This window comes from Aquarana catesbeiana, linkage group LG11 (assembly GCF_042186555.1).
Source record: "Aquarana catesbeiana isolate 2022-GZ linkage group LG11, ASM4218655v1, whole genome shotgun sequence".
NCBI lineage: Eukaryota > Metazoa > Chordata > Amphibia > Anura > Ranidae > Aquarana > Aquarana catesbeiana.
The window spans coordinates 43,576,744-43,596,116 of record NC_133334.1 but is presented as its reverse complement, the minus strand read 5'-3'; the positions used below and the strand labels follow the sequence as shown (position 1 = coordinate 43,596,116).

General features: G+C 40.5%; 1 protein-coding gene across 10 annotated transcripts in view; it reads right to left on the bottom strand.

Moving 5' to 3' along the window:
- Positions 1–427: 427 nt before the first annotated feature.
- Positions 428–19,373, bottom strand: part of SHANK2 (SH3 and multiple ankyrin repeat domains 2) — a 951,897-nt gene continuing 932,951 nt past the window's right edge. For all 10 annotated transcript variants that reach the window (XM_073604227.1, XM_073604226.1, XM_073604228.1 and 7 more), the window contains one exon: positions 428–3,628. In XM_073604227.1, coding sequence (XP_073460328.1) covers positions 3,073–3,628 — 556 coding nt within the window. In that variant the 3' untranslated portion in view covers positions 428–3,072. The remainder of the gene's footprint in view (positions 3,629–19,373) is intronic.

Genomic DNA, 19,373 nt, shown 5'->3' with positions numbered 1-19,373 from the left:
CCAAATCACATGCAAGGAAAATAAATATAAAAAAATGTTTGCTTGCGCATGATTGGATGATGATTGATTGGATTGGCTTCTGCTTATTTACTAAGCTCTGGAGGACCTGCTCTTTGCCCAGTCTCTTTGCATTTAGTAAATCAACCCCATTGTTTCCACAACAACCCAACATCAGATATTGTGAGGTTATATTTACAAAGGTGCGTAGCATCCTTAGATATATCAAAAGTTAATGTATTTTATTAGTACGATTACTTAATAAAGGGCAAGATGCTGTGGGGTCCCGGTTTGCATTGGTGTCAGAACACAGGAGAGTTTAGGTGTGACCCGTTTTCCTTCCATTACAAGTGGCAAGTTTTGCTCCCTTGTGTGAATGTAGAAATAGCAACACAAATACAGTTCAAGCTGAGGAAAAATGAAGAGAATGTTTCCTTATTTGTAAATCTCCTTTAATGACTGGTACATCTCTGAGTAGAATAATATGCATTTGTCAAGGCTGCACTTACAGTGCTTCTTCAATACAATTTAAAAGCCTCAATTCAGGAATTGGCAACATCATTTTATTAATTCCGTACAGAACATTTTGTTTTAAAGTCTGCAATCAGAGCCCCAATCTTAGTGCAATATTATATTTATTTTGTCTTACAGTAATTTGGTTGCCATACAGTAGTTTTGAGGATTTGGAAAAGTGCAATTACAGTAGCTTGATTTTTTTTTTTCTCCTTTAATTTGTCCTTTATCATTGGAATTTAAAAGCACAAAAATACAGCAACATTAACAACGTGAACACAGGCTGTAACACAAAACTAGAGAGAGGAACAGACTCACTTAAAAAAAAAAAAAAATTGTTGGTGGTGCAGGGTGGGACTCAGGTGGTGAGTTTTGGCTCTGACATGGTTTAATCCGAATTAAAATTATGAAGGTTTCAAGGAACAGAATTGAATTAAACAAGGTATCACAGAATTATATATAGAAAAAAAAAGAAAAGAAAAAAAAGAACTCTGTGATATAGTTAATAAACAGTCACATGTAGTCATTTGTATAATTAGATAATAAAAGGGGAATTGCAGAATTCCCCAGCACTGGCAGCTGTGCAAGTTTTACACAATTTACAAGATTACATTTTTTTTTTTTTGTAAAATTTTGGTGTTTGTATACACAGAAAATTACATAAACTAGATATGTCAAGAAAAAGACTCTCTTAAATTACACTATGTAACAAAAAAAGTTCTAAGCCTAAAATCCTCAAGTAGCATGAAACGCAATGCTACCATGTCTGTACCACTGTACAGTCTAGAACCAGATGCAGGTTATTGATCTTTGACACTTTAAAAACTCCTTGCTATTAGTTCCTGTTTGATCAGGGCCATCCTCCATCCTTGTTACTTACGGATGAAACTCTACAGAACCAGCAGCACATAGGTTCTTCTACTAAGTTTTTTTTTTTTTTTTTTATGGCATTTTTTTTTAAATAGCAAATATGGACAAACTTCCACCCTATACACCCTTTCAATAAGATACTGTGTAAAAATATACTATTTAGTTAGCTCTTTAACCATTCATCTTATTTCTAGTAAATACATATTTTTAGTCAGGTGCCCGAAAATAAGTCTACTCAAGCAAAGAAAAAAAAAAAAAGAAAATACAAAACCATTCAGGGAGCAAGGCCCTCACTGTTTAAGTGCACTGGTCACTCAGGCACAATGGGGGCAGCCATAGAGTTGCTAGTCCTAGTCATTCAATACAGTGAATATCACTTCAATGTAGGCCTTGTTTAGTCAGGAAAATAAACAAATCGGATGCAGTTTAGTGCTCCACAACCAGTAGGCATTGAAGTGTGCAAAGTGGCCCGCGATAGACACGTGTCATACACATGAGGTGTTGTGTATGTATGGTTTACATACCACAGAGATGATTGGAAGTGGTCTTGCAAGCCTTAATGCAAGCAAGAGTGGTGGGCTCCAAGCTGTGGCTATCTGAAGCTTTTGTTTGCTCATGTTAATAAGGCCTCACTTCCACTGTTGAAGGATCCACATTCACACAAGTGATTCTAGTCCGCAACTGTCTTGTTCACCAGCGATGACTGCATCACAAGCAGATTGCAACAGTTTCCTGGCACATATCAAGAGGTAATACCATATGCATTCAATAGAAAAAGAAAAGTAACATGGCCTTTCTGCTTTATAGTTTTAATTCTGAAATTATCACCAAGTGGAAGACAATGATGGCTAAAAAACCATTGTGTACACTTTTTGTAATAGGGTGAGCTTTCCACTATAAGATAATGGATTGTGGAAAAAAAAAATAATGTTAGTGGATTTAATACAGTCTCACCCAGCTGATTATGGAAACACAACCAGAAATACTCTCAAATAAAACACCTTTTTGCTTGGTTTTGTTTTTTTTTTTCTCTTTGTTTTTTTATTATTACAACGATAAATATGAACCTGGATACAAATTAGTACCTGCAAAAGAAGAACATGTAAGATCAAGACCCCCCGTCCAGTCTCAGAAGAGGGCCGCGGTCAACCAGGCCAAAAACAGCAGGTCCCTCTGACTCTGTACAGGGACAAATGACTTTGTTTCCATAAGGGGGTGTCAGTGAAATTTTCTACATTTGCAGTACCCACTGCATTATCCATTACCCACTGCTGAAGAGAAAAGCTCTATTCTTCTTTGAAGAAGTTCTAGAAAGATAGAAAATACAACACAGCTCAGCTGGTTCATGTGCATTCAAATGAGGCTGATTTTTTTTCTTTTTTTTTTTAAAAAGGCTGAACTAAGTTTTTTTTTTTTTTTTCCAAATAATTATTCCACAGAAATAGTATTATATTAAATCACAAAAGTGTTTTTTTTGTTTTCCATTTTCTTTCTACAACTATAGTGGCACAAAGGCTGCCCAGTAGACCAGCCACTTATCTCCTTAAAATATTGTGCTTATAAATTATCTGTACAGCTATTTAAACTTGCAGTAAAGATTTTTTCTAAATTTATATTTTCCTTAAGTGATTTAAGGACCCCTATAAGAAACTGTCAGGAAAAGAAATTCTGAAGAAGCAAGGCAAGGTACTTCTATCTGTCCAAAAGCTGTTTTAATGCTCGTTCTATGTTCATTCTGTGTCCTACTCTTGTGACTCCCAGATCTATCAAGTCTTCTTTCTGAAGGCTTGGTAGGTGGGTTCCATCTATTTCATTGTCCATAAACATCTCCTTGTGCTCTCCCAGGTGTAGACTTTCCAACCAGTCGGCGACATCTTGTTTAGTCCACATATGGACAGGCTTTGCTGAAAAAGGCTTATTGGAGATTGGCTGTTGTAAAATTGAAGGGGAGGGGGACCTGCTTCTCCCCATACTCATCCCAAAGAGGTCCCCAGGGGGGGGCGGAGTTGGTAGAATAAAGACATCAGACATGGAGGCGGGTGGCGCTGACAGTGGACCAGGCTTGATATCTCTTATAATCTCAGCCGGAGATACCACAGGGCTGGGCGCTCGCCTCATACCAACTATCCTGCTGTCGTATTCGGGTGTCCTGTTCTGTAGCGTGATTGGCTGGTTTGCTCCAGGACGGACGGTGAAAGTGACTGTGGTATTTCTGTTACCTGAGACTGTACTCAATGCATCTGAGCCCCTGTGGAGGAAGAAGAGAACACCATTACCATTGAGGTGACTGGTCACTTTTAGGATTTTCAAGTTAAAAAAAAAAAAAAAAAAGTACTGCCTATTAAAGAGAAACTGAGGGAAAAGAGCTAAAATATACAATTTTAAATAAATATTTTTTTAAATCTAGGTAGCTAGTCTTGTGGTTTACAAACCTTTTTCTACAACAGCAAATCCACTGCCTGGCAAAACAATATTTTTAGTTTAACCTGCTGCCGACCGCTCACAGTAAATATACTGCGAGTGGGAGGCAGGTGCAGGCATAGCAATGTACATGCGTGTTGCCAGCTTGCTTCCGGGTTTGGGGTTCACTTGTGCGCCCCCTGCCGTTCCGCGCTGTGATATATATATAGCACGATTTTGGTAGCAAGTTTCAGGCTTTCAGCCAATTTATTTTTTTTATTTATTTCAGGTACTTATATAGCGCCGTCAATTTACGCAGCGCTTTACATATACATTGTACATTCACATCAGTCCCTACCCTCAAGGAACTTACAATCTAAGGTCCCTAACTCACATTCATACATACTAGGGACAATTTAGACAGGATTCAATTAACCTACCAGCATGTCTTTGGAGTGTGGGAAGAAACCGGAGTACCCGGAGGAAACCCACGCAGGCACAGGGAGAACATGCAAACTCCAGGCAGGTAGTGTCGTGGTTGGGATTCGAACCAGCGACCCTTCTTACTGCTAGGCCAAAGTGCTACCCACTACAGCACTGTGCCGCCCAGCCAATGATTTCAGATGTTAATCAAGAAAGTTCTGTTGCACAGAGGCTGTATGCTCCAAAAAAAGTCTCTTAACAGAGACTTCAAGAGAAAACAACAAGCTTAGTCCATAAATCATAAATTACTAGTGGCGGCAGCCGTCCCTGTAATTATATAGACAAGAAAAGAGGGGGGGAGTGGGGGCGGTGCCACCTAAGTGTAGTATTAAAATGCAAGTATTTATATACACATTTTCAAGTTCTTTATTTTGAAAAGAAAAAGGCAGCCAGCACAAAACGCAGTAAATATACACAGTAAAGCAAAACAACACCAGGCAAAATGGTCCAGCTTAAAGGGTGTACAACATAGGTTAGAAACAGGTCAGCATTTGGTCTACAGCAGAAGAACAGCAAGAGGCAGGATTTTCTTTTTTTATACCAAAGGAGTATGTAGTTTAGATTACATTTTGTCCTAAATTTTATGAAGACATTTTGATGTTTTTTTTTTTTTAAACACTTGCCACCTAAACCTGCTTGCTAACCAGACCAATTTTCAGCACTCTTACATTTTGAATGAAAATTAATCAGTCATGCAACACTGTAGGTGGTATTTAATTACCGCTGTTTTTTTTTTTTTTTTTTTTTTTTTTTGCGCTATAAATAAAAAAGACCGAAATTTTTGTAAAAAAAATGCATTTTTCTTAATTTTAGTAATTGGTAAAAATAACCAAATCGGTGTATATTATTTGATCTTTGTGAAATTTATAGAGTCTACAAGCTATGGTGCCAATCATTGAAAATTGATCACACCTGATGTACTGGCGGCCTAGCTCATTTCTTGAGACCCTAACAAAACGAAACAGTACAAATACCCCCCAAATTACACCTTTTTAGAGAGTAGACATTTCAAGGTATGGCGAGTTTTTGAAGTTGTAATTTTTTCCCACAATTCTTTGCAAAATGAAGATTTTTTTTTTCTTTTTCACAAAATTGTCATAACAAGTTATTTCTCACACAGCATATCCATACCACAAATGACACCTCAAAATACATTCTGCTACTTCTCCTACTTATGGCGATACCACATGTGTGAGACTTTTACACAGCCTGGCCACATAGAGAGGCCAAATGTTCAAGGAGCACCTCCAGGCGTTCTAGGGACATAAATTGCACATATCATTTCTTGACTACCTCTTACCCTTTTGAAGGCCCTGGAGCACCAGGACAATGGAAACGCCCAAAAAAAGGAACCCATTTTGGAAAGTAAACACCTCAATGTATATTCTATGAGGCATAATGAGTCTTTTGAAACATGTCATTTTTTCCACAAGTTTTTGGAAAATGTATTTTTTTTTTACACAAAGTTGTCCATTTACAGTGCCTTGCAAAAGTATTCACCCCCCTTGGCTTTTTACCTATTTTGTTACATTACAGCCTTTCGTTCAATGTTTTTTAATCTGAATTATATGTGATGGATCAGAACACAAAAGTTTAAGTTGGTGAAATAAAATTAGAAAAATATATACATAAAACTATTTTTCAGAAATAAAAAAATGATAATTGGCATGTGCGTATGTATTCACCCCCTTTATTATGAAGCCCATAAAAAGCTCTGGTGCAACCAATTACCTTCAGAAGTCACATAATTAGTGAAATGATGTCCACCTGTGTGCAATCTAAGTGTCACATGATCTGTCATTACATAGACACACCTTTTTGAAAGGCCCCAGAGGCTGCAACACCTAAGCAAGAGGCACCACTAACCAAACACTGCCATGAAGACCAAGGAGCTCTCCAAACAAGTAAGGGACGACGTTGTTGAGAAGTACAAGTCAGGGTTAGGTTATATAAAAATATCAAAATCTTTGATGAGCCCTAGGAGCACCATCAAATCTATCATAACCAAATGGAAAGAACATGGCACAACAGCAAGCCTGCCAAGAGACGGCCGCACACCAAAACTCATGGAGTGGGCAAGGAGGGCATTAATTAGAGAGGCAGCGCAGAGACCTAAGGTAACCCTGGAGGAGCTTCAGAGTTCCACAGCAAAGACTGGAGTATCTGTACATAGGACAACAATAAGCCGTACGCTCCATAGAGTTGGGCTTTATGGCAGAGTGGCCAGAAGAAAGACATTACTTTCAGCAAAAAAACAAAATGGCACGTTTTGAGTTTGGGAAAAGGCATGTGGGAGACTCCCAAAATGTATGGAGGAAGGTGCTCTGGTCTGATGAGACTAAAATTGAACTTTTTGGCCATCAAAGAAAACGTTATGTCTGGCACAAACCCAACAAATCACATCACCCAAAGAACACCATCCCCACAGTGAAACATGGTGGTGGCAGCATCATGCTGTGGGGATGTTTTTCAGCAGTTGGGACTGGGAAACTGGTCAGAGTTGAGGGAAAGATGGATGGTGCTAAATACAGGGATATTCTTGAGCAAAACCTGTACCACTCTGTGTGTGATTTGAGGCTAGGACGGAGGTTCACCTTCCAGCAGGACAATGACCCCAAACACACTGCTAAAGCAACACTTGAGTGGTTTCAGGGGAAACATGTAAATTTGTTGGAATGGCCTAGTCAAAGCCCAGACCTCAATCCAACAGAAAATCTGTGGTCAGACTTAAAGATTGCTGTTCACAAGCGCAAACCATCCAACTTGAAGGAGCTGGAGCAGTTTTGCAAGGAGGAACGGGCAAAAATCCCAGTGGTAAGATGCGGCAAGCTCATAGAGACTTATCCAAAGCGACTTAGAGCTTTGATAGCCCCAAAAGGTGGCTCTACAAAGTATTGACTTTAGGGGGGTGAATAGTTATGCACATTGACTTTTTCTGTTATTTTGTCCTATTTGTTGTTTGCTTCACAATAAAAAAAAAAAAAAAAATCTTCAAAGTTGTGGGCATGTTCTGTAAATTAAATGATGCAAATCCCCAAACAATCCATGTTAATTCCAGGTTGTGAGGCAACAGAACACGAAAAATGCCAAGGGGGTTGAATACTTTTGCAAGGCACTGTATAAGATATTTCATGTACATAGCAAAAACTACACCCCGAAATGCATTTTGCTACTACTCCTGAGTATGGCAATACCACATGTGAGACGGCCTGGGCACATACAGAGGCCCAACTTGCAGGGAGCATCAGGTGTTCTAGGGACATACATTTCAAACTAGTTTGACTAACTATTGCACTTTTGTGAGGCACTGGTGTGGCATGGATGATCACTGATGTGGCACGGAAGAGCACTGATGTGGCATGGATGAGCCATTATTATTATTATACAGGATTTATATAGCGCCAACACTTTGCGCAGTGCTTAACAAAATGAAGGCAGATATTACAATTTCGTATAAGAGGAATCAGAGGGCCCTGCTCATGAGCTTACAATCTAAAAGGGAGGGTCAATTGATACAAAAGGTAAAAGCTGTGGGGGATGAGCTGTTGGAGGAAGTAAAACAGTGTATTAGTTGGAAGCAGGATAGGCTTCTTTAAATCAGTTGTATACCTGCAAATTAAAAAAAAAAACAAAAAAAACCCTGTAAGGCAAAGGCATAATGAGCTAGTATGCACCACATACTAGCTCATTATGAAATACTTACTTTAGAACGAGGTCCCCACATCACATCCCGGTCAAAGCCATGGGAGCTGACATTTTCCCCTCAGCGTTTCTTCCGGGTTCACGGCTCCTGCGCTGAGAGTGGCCAGGGCCATGATTATGTCACTCCCATGCATGCGTGCGGGAGTCCTCAGTTCCAGCATGATACGCCGGACCTTCAATGTGGATGCACCGCTGACGTCAGCAGCTGCATGCAGCGTGATTATCTCCTAAACCATGTAGGTTTAGGAGATATTAATTTTATCTACAGATAAGCCTTAGGCTTACCTGTAGGTAAAAATGTCACAAAAGGGTATACAACCACTTTAAAAAGAAGGGTTTTCAGGGGTCTAAAGATGGATAGCTTGGGGGTAGGGAGTTCCAAAGGATGGGAGAAGCTCTGGAAAAATCTGGGAGGCGAGCATGGGAGGAGGTGACAAGGGAGCTAGAGAACAGGAGGTCTTGGGATGACCGAAGAGAGCAGCTTGATTGGTATTTTGGGACTAGGTTAGTGATGTAGCTGGGCGCAGAGTTATGGATGGCTTTGTAAATTACTGTTAGTATTTTTAATTTTATTCGTTGGGTGAGTGGAAGCCAGTGCAGGGATTAGCAGAGAGGTGTAGAGGACACTGAGCCAGAGATGGAGCATGAATGTGGATGGATGAGCCAGGGTGAGCCTAGGCTGTCATGCACATCGCTGGATTGCAATGGGGCTCAGGTAAGTATTGGAGGGGCTGGTGGGGGGGGCTAAAAAAAAACCATAAGACTTTGGAACCACTTTGTTACAACCTCATAGCTGTATAGCTGCAGTGTTAGAGCTAAGGCATTGCTGCCTCTACCATTTAGCTTCAGAGAGTTGTAAGTAAGATACAGGGAGCTCACTACTGTCCTGCTGAAGGTTCTCCTTCCTGGGGGCTTTGATGAAGCAAAAACCCCGCCTCTACCAAAATGGCCACCTCCACACAGACTAAGTGCAGAATAAGACATGGTAAATCAGTGCAAAGATCAAGGAGAGCACAAGTAATCCTGGATACCAGTTATTGGCTTCTGCCTTCCTCTTTTTTTTCAGGCACAGCTTCAAGAGTTCAGTACCCCCTTAAGTGCTGGGCTCCATATAGTCCTTTTAGATGCCATGGCATGCCATGGGCTATACCTCCCATCAGCAGTATGTTTAATGGGAAACGCTGTCTGTACCAACAATACTACATTAAACATAGACTGCTTTTACAATAGAAGCACGGAAACCTGCAATTTGACAGTAATTCTCCACCGCACAGTTAGGTTTACGCTCTTTTGTTCTGATGTGTGAAAGGTGGAGCCGAGAAAATTGGAGTATAATATGGATTGCCCTAACCAGTTAATCAAGTTTATTCTTTAATTCCCAACAGATCCAATTCTATAACAGTTTTTATCCCATCCTCTTCCATAAGCCTCTATGGCTATGATATTTTTTTTACTGGAGTAAACACAAAGGCCTTAAGCATAAATTTGTGTTTATGCTTTATAAAAGCATCTGTTAGAAATACGATTCTGATTCCATAAGTCTGCTTCTTCAGGCAGCTTCCTGGAGGAGTACGTGAAAGCTTGACTATGAGGCTATTTATGTTCAGAAAGAACCTACTACTGAGAGGGTGAGGACTGCAAGCATCAGAGGAGGTGAAAAAAACAAACCAAACCACTGTCTTTTTGTGTATGTATGTACAGTATATATAAAGGTGTTTGAAAAGCAAGTGTGCTGCCCATGACGACTAGAATCTACCTTTCACGGGGAAGAACAGTGAGAAAACCTCTCAGCACAACCAGTACCCAAATGTGACACTGATCATGCTGCACTGAGGCATGGTTTCCTTTACTGTGGAGGAAAGGGAATTATCACTGAAGGATTTTTAAATATGTTGGAAAATCTAAAACACTTATACAGGATTTACACGCATGTTTTCTCTTAAGCCTTAAACCCATACGTAGTATGATTATCAGAGATGCAAATATCAGGTCATGGATAGCGAAAATACACAGTGCTAAAATTAATTACCAATGTAATACCTATATATTCTCAATTAATATATCAAATGACAATATAATGTATAACATGTAAAAAAAAAAAAAAAAAAATATACACATACTACTACTATTATCACAAGCAAAGTTAGTGAGTTTTTGATTGTCTTATCTACTTTTTACACACTGAGTCCTCTGTGCCTCTCTATGCTAGTATCCATAGGGAGCAACTAAGGAAGGAAAGCATCCAATAGGTCATTTGTACGGTGAGCATATTTGGCTACTGTGACTATCCTGGAAGCAGTGGAATAAAAACTTTAAATGCAAATTTGGAAATATTATTTGGAATACCTTTTGTAGCACTGTGGGGCATAAAATAATTGGTGGCTGGACTTTCGATCTATTTGACTATTGATTTTACATTTTTTTTTTTTTACTGTCTGCACTTATGTTTGAGTTATTATGGTTTTTTACACTTATTATATTGACATTTGATATGTTAATTAAATGTATACAGTTATTAGATTGGTATTTAAGTTTAGTGCTGCATATTTTTTCTGTCCAAGTTTGATATAACCATGGGATATATACAGTATCTCACAAAAGTGAGTATACCACTCACATTTTTGTAAATATTTAATTAATTGTTTTCATGTGACAACACTGTAGTGAGTGTACAGCTTGTATAACAGTGTAAATTTAGGGGTGTACTCACTTTTGTTGCCAGCAGTTTAGACATTAATGGCTGTGTGCTGGGTTATTTTGAGGGGACAGCAAATTTACACTGTTATACAAGCTGTACACTCACTACTTTACATTGTAGCAAAGTGTCATTTCTTTAATGTTGTCACATGACAAAATATAATAAAATATTTACAAAAATGTGAGGGATGTACTTGCTTTTGTGAGATACTGTATATACATAGCAGCTTTTTGGGGTTTATACTTATTTAGTAGCTAAAGCACAGAATGTACTTATATTTAAATACCAGACCACATGCATAGTTAGGATGTGAGCTGGTCTGCTGCCGGCTGCAGGAAAAAGGCTCAAAATATGGTATGCTCTACCCCAGCAGACTCAGGTCCAACATCAGGGGTCCACCAAGTTCTTTAATGGGGCATTGTATTCATGTGTTTTTTTCCCTTCATGTTGAGCTACTGACGTTTTTACTGCTACATCGCATCTCTTCTGCCATATAGTGTGTTTATACCAAATGGCGTCAGGCTGCTACAGGTTGTGCCCCTTGTTTTGATGTCCCTGGTGACTGCACTTCTATTAGACACTTTCCTCTGTCATTGGTTTATGCACCTCTTTGCCCTGAAGAAATGCCATGCTGATTCACTCCTATGTTGCATCTTGGGGCTCCCTTCTTCTTTTGACTCCCCTGCACAATGAACGGTATACCACCGATTTCCTGCTAAATGGAACTGCTGTCTACTTAACATGAAGGTTCTGCATGGAGCTGTACAAATGTTAGGTTAGCGATACCACGCTCTAATATTTTTCATTTTTTCTTGGTTTTGGGACTAAGCTGTTTACTCACAGTGGGTATAGAAAAGATTCAACCCCCTTTAAAATAATCATGTTTTGTGACTTTGCAGCCAGAAATTAAGACAGACACAGTTTTCGTTTTATCCAGATGTATTTACTCAGTGTAACTTATAACATCCAAAAGAAAGATATAACACCAGCATGTTACAAAAAAATAAAAAAAATTCAAAAACAGAATCGCTGAGTTGGAAAAAGGATCACCCCCTCCTAAAAATGACTTGTAAACTCAATCAGGTGTAGATATTCACCTTCTCAATGGCACACAAAGCCATTTGACTTTCAGCTATGGTCATTTTGATTACCTCAGCACAAAAAGAGCTTTCCTGGAGTATTTCAGTCCCTTGTAGTGCAACTAAAGCAAACAATGAACTATGGGTGACTAGGCTCTGTCAAAAGATCTCCAGGATAAAGCTGTGGACAGGCACAAATCAGGAGATGGATACAAAAAAAAGGCGTTATCAATGACTAGAAGCACAGTGGAGTCTATTATGAAGAAGTGGAAGGTATTTGGTACAACGAAGACCCTCCCTGGATCAGGACGTTGCTCCAAACTGGATGAAAGACCCAGGGGGGCTCCTAAGTGGCCTACAGCAACTCTGAAGCAGTTGCAGGAATTTATGACAAAGAGTGGTCATTGTGTGCAGGTGACAACAATATCACAAATTTTCCACAAACGTGGCTTGTATTGGAGGGTTGCGAGAAAAAAGCCACACCTCAAGAAAGGTCATTTGCAGTCATGACTGAGCTTTGCCAAAACGCACCTTGAAGATTCTGAGGCCACATGGAAAAAGGTGTTATGATCGGATGAGACTAAGATAATATTATTATGCCTCAACACCAAACAATGTCTGGTGGAAATCCAATACAGCTCACCATCCAAAATAACACGGTTCCTACAGTAAATCATGGAGAGGGTAATATCCGGTTATGGGGTGTTTCTCTGCAGCACTGAGTGGAGCACATGTCAGGATAGAAGGAAAAATGGATGGGACAACATATCATCAAATTCTTGAGGAAAATCTGCTGCACTCTGATATAAAGTTGTCAATGGGAAGAAGGTTTACCTTCCAACATGAAAATGACACAAAAAATGACCACACAGTGGTTGAAGGAGGAAAAAGTGAATGTCCTTGCATGGCCTAGTCAGAGCCGAGACTTAAACCCCATTGAAAATCTGTGGAATGACTTTAAGACACAAGTCATTCCACAGTCCCTGTCAAATTGAACTAAACTTGAGCAGTTCTGCAAATAAGAGCGGGCAAATATTGCAAAATCTAGATGTGCAAAGTTAGTGGAGACATCCCAACAGACTAAAGGCTGTAATTAAAGCAAAAGGTGGTTCAACAAAATACTGACATGAGGGGGTGATCCTTTTTAAAACTCACTGATTCTGTTTTTGATTTTTTTTTTTTTGGTGTTATATCTTTTACTTGGATGTTACAAACTGCACTAGTAAATACAGCTGCATAAAACAAAAACTGTGTCTGTCTTCACTTCAGGCTACAAAGCAACAAAATGTGATTATTTTAAAGGGGGGGTGATTATTTTCTATACCCACTGTAGATAGTTTTGTTATTTCAACATTGAAAAGACGAGTCATGCCTCATAAGTCAACAGACACCAACCTCCAGGGAATTTTTCCCATCTTCAGATTTCCCATGCTATTGTAGGGACGAGGGCAATAGTCTCAGTTGATATAGAAAAGGCTTTTTACTCCATAGACTAGACTTCTATGGTCAAGGTAATGCACCATATGGGCTTTCGGTTGACTTTCTTGCTTTTGGATTGGCCTGCTATACAAACACCCCAGGGAGGCCCTGAAAATCAGACAAACCCTGTCTTCATATTTTGCTATTCTTTGAGGTACTAGTTAGGGCTGTCACCCATTTTATTCGCTATGATGACTGAGCCTATATCCATAGCACTTAGATCCTCACCTGTGGTGCAGGCACTCAAGGTGGGGGATCAGGGAATGTATAATCTTGTATGTTGACAACTTGCTTCTTTTTCTTTAATGATACAGGCCCCTCACTACCGGTAATCCTTCGGATATTTGCGTTCATGGGATACTCCAGGTTGAAAGTGAACTGGTCCAAGTCCTCAGTTTTACCGTTAGATCTCAGCACACGGCACATCTTTCACTGTCCTGAATAGGTAGGATTATTAAACTGAAACTGAAGATAAGGATCTTCCACTATTATCTGTGACATACCACAGTATAGATACCCAATTCTTATTTTAAAAAGGTTAAAGGGCTATTCAGCTTCTTCCTTTGGCCATCCTCACACCCTAGAATTCGACTCCAGGCACTGCAAGAACCTCTGGGCCAGGAAGGCCTGGCATTGCCTGATCTTTACAAATACTTTTTGACCAGACAAATGGTCTTTGACAGCAGATGGTTAATGGGGGGGGGGCGATAGGACAGCTTCTAGTACAGTGGCAGGCAGCATCCCAAATAGGCTCCTATGAAAGTCTGAAGTACTTTATCTTCAGGGGACTTCGGGGGCGCTGCACTGTGTTTCTGATCAAGCCCAAAGAAACCTGTATCCACAGGTACTAGTATATCAGCCTGGTGGCCATTGTGCAGCTTAAAGAGTAAACATGCACTTCCCAGTTGGTACTTTTTTCAGCATTTACAATTACTTTATGCCTTTATCTTGCAATTTGTTTCCATTGATCTGGCCATACAGCATACACATTTCTTATTCAATTTCCTTTAGATTTACCTTAATGTAGTGCAAGGGCCTGCCTGATTGCATACAAATTGAAAGTGTTTAGGTTTGACCTCATATTATGTGGTTTTGGTAAACCTAAAGGAAGGTTGTACAAGAAAATTGTATATTGTATGGCCAGCCTTGCTCTAGTGACTTACCCTCCTATTTGGAAACACTGTTGCATTTTGTTTCTCTGCTAAAACCACTATGTCTTTGGGTACTTTCACAATGGGGCGGCGGGTCCATTGGCGGTAAAGCGCCACTACTTTATGCAGAGCTTTACTGTTATTTTAGCATTTTTTTTCAGCCAACAGCGGGGCCCCGCTAGTGGCCGCCAGCGTTTTTAACCCCCACTAGTGGCCGAAGAAAGGGTTAAAAGCACCCTTTTTTTGCGGCGCTTCCGAAGCGCTGCCCATGCATTCCAAAGATGCTGCTTGCAGGACTTTTTTTTTCCTATCCTGCAAGTGCACCGCCCCAGTGTGAAAGCACTTGGGCTTTCACACTGGGGAGGCATGAGAGGCGCTTTTCAGGTGGTATTTTTAGCGTTAAAACGCCTGAAAAGCCCCTCATTGTGAAAGGGGTCTTATATATAAAGAGTTGTTCCCAGGCAGGCCACTGAACGTTGTAGAACAAAGTGGGTAGTTGATGACCCTGACTTACAGGGGGGACGACATGTGGGACTGTTTCATTTTGCTCCAGCTAATTTCGCACACATTTTTTGGCAGTGCCCCTTAATTTAACAATTTTGTATGGATGTCACTAAATTCATTCTAAAAAACTACAACCTTCTTGGTCCTTCTATCTATTCCGGTCTGTGTTTTGGGCCTAGTAGAGGGTCTGGTCAATACTGTGACGCATAGAACGCTGCTGAGAGTAATCCTGTTCTTTGCTCGTAAAGCGATCCTGTTACACTGGAAAAACCTATGCACCCATTGTGGCAGTTCTGGAAAGGATTGGCAAACGCAGCACTACCATTTTATAGGGCTATGTATGTAAACCGGGGCTCTCCATGGAAGTTTGAAAAAGTTTGGGGCAGCTGGACATCAATGGAAGCTTCAAATGGATAGTCCTTCCTTTCAGATTTTGCACTGATTACATTTTCCTACTGCACACATGTGAGTTTCTGTTTTCTGGGGTCCTGTCTGTTTCACTGCCACAGCCATCGAGATGCTCACTGGAGTTTATCTATGAATAAAATATGCTACTCTATGTTGTGAAAATAGTGCTCCGTAGGCTTCTGTTTAGCCCTGCAAGCCATGTTTTCTGGTCCATCGTCTATACGGTTTTTAACTCTCCTGTGTTAGGGGTGGGCAGGGTGGAGATACTTCTTTTCTTCTGATGGTCCTGCGTGGCCAATCTGGGGCCGGTTGTGGCCTTTCTTTTTTATGTTTTTGTTTTTGCAATTTTTGTAATTGCCTCCAAAACATTTACCAGATCTGAAAAAAATTAAATAAAATACCAGACCACGTTTTGTGACCCTCACCTCTATAGTGTTATTTCAAAGCTGTGCAAAAGAGGAGAAATGCTCAGAGCAGGGCATCTTCTATAAAAAAAAAAAAAAAAAAAAAAAACTTGCGTGCCTGTCCCAAACCTCCAACTGTTTAGTTATGGAATAAAAATAATAACTGTTTTTTGCTGGCAATGTGGCTTTATTATTATAACAGAAGACAGCACAGAGATGGCCCTTGCTGGTGGCCTATGCCTAAGCTACACATTTGATGTGGATGGAGGAATCCCTCTTGCTGTGGTATCTGTATTCTGACAGCGGGGAGCCTTCCCTGCCATCAGAATACAATGATCAATGTTGCCAGCTATTGCGGCACTGATCTTTAAGGGAAAATCTGACAAGCTGGTTGTACACCAACAGATCAACTTGTGTACAGCCAGCCTGTCCATGCATGGATCAAAATGTGCCCGGTTCCTGCTGAACTGGTCGATTTTTGATCCATGTATGGCCACTTTCAGTAAGTTGCTGGCTGGGTGACAGGATAGATAATATAGATCTGGTAGTCCCCCCAAGTTTTTAGCAAATGCAGTTCCTTGCCATATGAAGGTTCTGCTGTATTAGTCCTGCTTGAAACATCAGCTTCTGTACTAAGGGATGCATATGACCAGTGGATCTCTGATCTGCGTGTCACGTTACTTCCCCTCTCCAGGCTGAAAGGGTACTGGATTACTATTCCTGAGGCCATCTGCCTTTCTCCTGGGTAATTATGCTGTACAGGCTTTGCTGTGCAGGGGGAATATGGAGGACAATGTTGCTTCTTGCATCACTTTACTCAACTCTTGCTTTTTTTTTGCTAGGGCACACTGCTAGACATTTGCTGAGGTCTGCAGCATCTGAGAGCAGTTTATAATGGTGGTTGCAGCACCCAAAAGCCATGTCACTGTGCTGTACACATCAGATTCTTGTTGGGCCCCTCTCCCGTTATTGCAAGGCTGCAGCCCCAATTTTGGATTTGAGATTTATGCCCCTACTACTGTCCCTTCATGTTCCAGGCTCATTACTCCACTATTTTGTCATTTTGTTCTGCACACCTTACACCTAACTAAAAAAGAGGACCAGTTGCTCTGTGGGTGCTCTATCTGCTCAGGACCTTACTATGCATGTGTCACTGGTTTGAGACAAGACAGGATTTAAGTGACAGCTTTGCAGTCTTTAAAAATTGTGTGGGAACTGCTTGCCTAGGCACCCGCATTGGAGTCCCTTGGAGGGCATCCAGTGTCTTAAAGTTTCTTTGATATTTGGTTTCTTGGAATCATGTCAGCCATGGAAGTCTTTTGGTTTTTTAAAGACGTATGCATTGTCCTATTCCAGGACACTTGGAATATGCTTCTCTTTCTCATCCTTCTCTTTCTCATCCTTCTCCTCCATGGATGCATTTGTAGATTCCTGAACATCCCATACTTGGATCTGGAGTCTATTTTGGATGTGGAATTTCTGCACTTCATGAGAAAGGGCAGACTATTGGCTTGAGCTTGTTCACAAGGAAAAACTGTTTTCCATGTTATATTACACTACCTGGAAAACTACCTGGTTTCTCCTCAACTCTACTTTTATGAGGAATTGGTCCTTGAACTTGGAGTGACAGAGGAGGATGGAAGCCATTGAGATGTCTATGTATACAGTCTGGTGGTGGCCCTTGCTTTACCTGGTTGTTGTCTTTGTCTTGTCCAGTCAGTAAAGGTCTAGGAACCAGTGCAAAGAATAAGCAGAGGAACAAATTTTACATGTTACTGTGGATTTGGCAGATGTTTGCGATGCGGATGTGGATTCAGGATCATTGGTCTCTAGGCTGTCGGCTTCTTATGTGATCTTTAGTAGGTTGGCTAAAGATCTGTTAGGCTGACCAAAGAAGGTCTAGGATCTGCTATTAACAGGGGATCTTTTTTTTAATTTTATTTCCAATAATTTTTATTCAGTATTTCAAAAAGAAGTACAACCTTTGTGTTTAGAACAAAAAGTGTACACCAGGGTATACAACTTTACATCAAAAGAGGATACATGTTCGCAATAAATACAATTTATCCTCACCTGCATAACAGAAATTCAAAAAGCTAGGCAATAAGGATACAAAGGGGGGGCACTGAGGAGATACAGCAATATTGCTAAAGTAAATCGCCCCCCCAATGTACAATCAGTGGGCGAAGGGCAAAATACAAAAACTGTGCATGAGTACCATGGGCCTGCTTCACACCCCTGGAAAACTGGTCAAAATTTAACTCCAATTCAACTGTAAATCCCTGCAATTGGTTGAGAGCCATATAGGAAAGCAAATGCAGAGTAAGATAAGGGAAGAAAATAGACTATATGGAGGGGAACGACAAAGTTAGAAGTGCACCCTGTCCAGACAAAAAACCCAGAAGACAAACATAAAGCATGCAAGAGTTATTTGATCCAGGGATCCCAGATTTTGTCAAAAAATGCAAGCTTGCCATTCAAGATTGCCGATAGGTGTTCATTAACCCCTTGGAGACTAAGCCTTTTTCTGACACTTGTTGCTTACAAGTTAAAACCAGTAATGTTTGCTATAAAATTACTTAGAACCCCCATACATTTATATTTTTTTAGCAGAGACCTTAGAGGATTAACTGGTGGTTGTTGCAAAATTTTATTTCACACTGTATTTGCGCAGCGGTCTCTCAAGCAAAATTTTTTTGGGAAAGAACTTTCATGAATAAAAAAACCCCCAAAAAACAGTGAAGTTAGCCCAATTGTTTTGTATAATGCGAAAGATGATGTTACGCAGAGTATATAGATACCCAACATGTCACACTTTAAAATTGCGCACACTCATGAAATGGCAACAAACTACGATACTTAAAAATCTCCGTAGGCGGTGCTTTAAATACTTTTAATGGTTACCAGTTTAGAGTTACAGAGGAGGTCTGCTGCTAGAATTATTGCTCTCGCTCTAACGTTTGCAGCGATACCTCACGTGTGTGGTTTGAACACTGTTTACATTTGCGGGCGCGACTTACGCATGTGTTCGCTTCTGCGTGCCCGCGCGGAGGGGTGGGTCATTTTAAAAAATGTTTTTCTTTTTTTTTTTTTTTTACACTGTCCCTTAAAAAATATTTTTTGGTCACTTTTATTGCTTTCACAAGGAATGTAAACAACCCTTGTGACAGCATTAGTCACGTGTCAGGTACTTTTTGGGGGGATCTGGGATCTATAAAACCCCAAATCCTTCCTTTTCACCTAAAAGCATTCAAAACGCAAGTATGGCTGTTTTTGAATACTGACCTTTTTAAAAAATCTGGCGCCTTTTAAGGCTTTAGTAAACCGGAAATGTCAAGATATCGCTTCCGGGTTACTAGATCCGAGACCCGATCAAAGCCGATTCCGGCTTTGTTCGAGTCTCTGGCCAGCCAGCAGACATGCCGGTTGGTCACTCAGGCCTCCAGGTGGGATGGGAGAGCCTGGGCGAGCTGGCGGGGAGGGGCGCGTCGCCTCCCACTGCTTGTAGTAACAGCCGAGCATTGGTTGTTATTACAAGAAAGCCGTCCATCGGCTCTAAAAAAAAAAAAAAAAAACAGTAGGCATCACCCAGGTACAACTCCTTGAAGCAGAAGGCCGCATATTTGTGTTACATCGGCATGAAGAGGTTAATCATGATCCATGATAACTTGGACTTTAGTAGGTT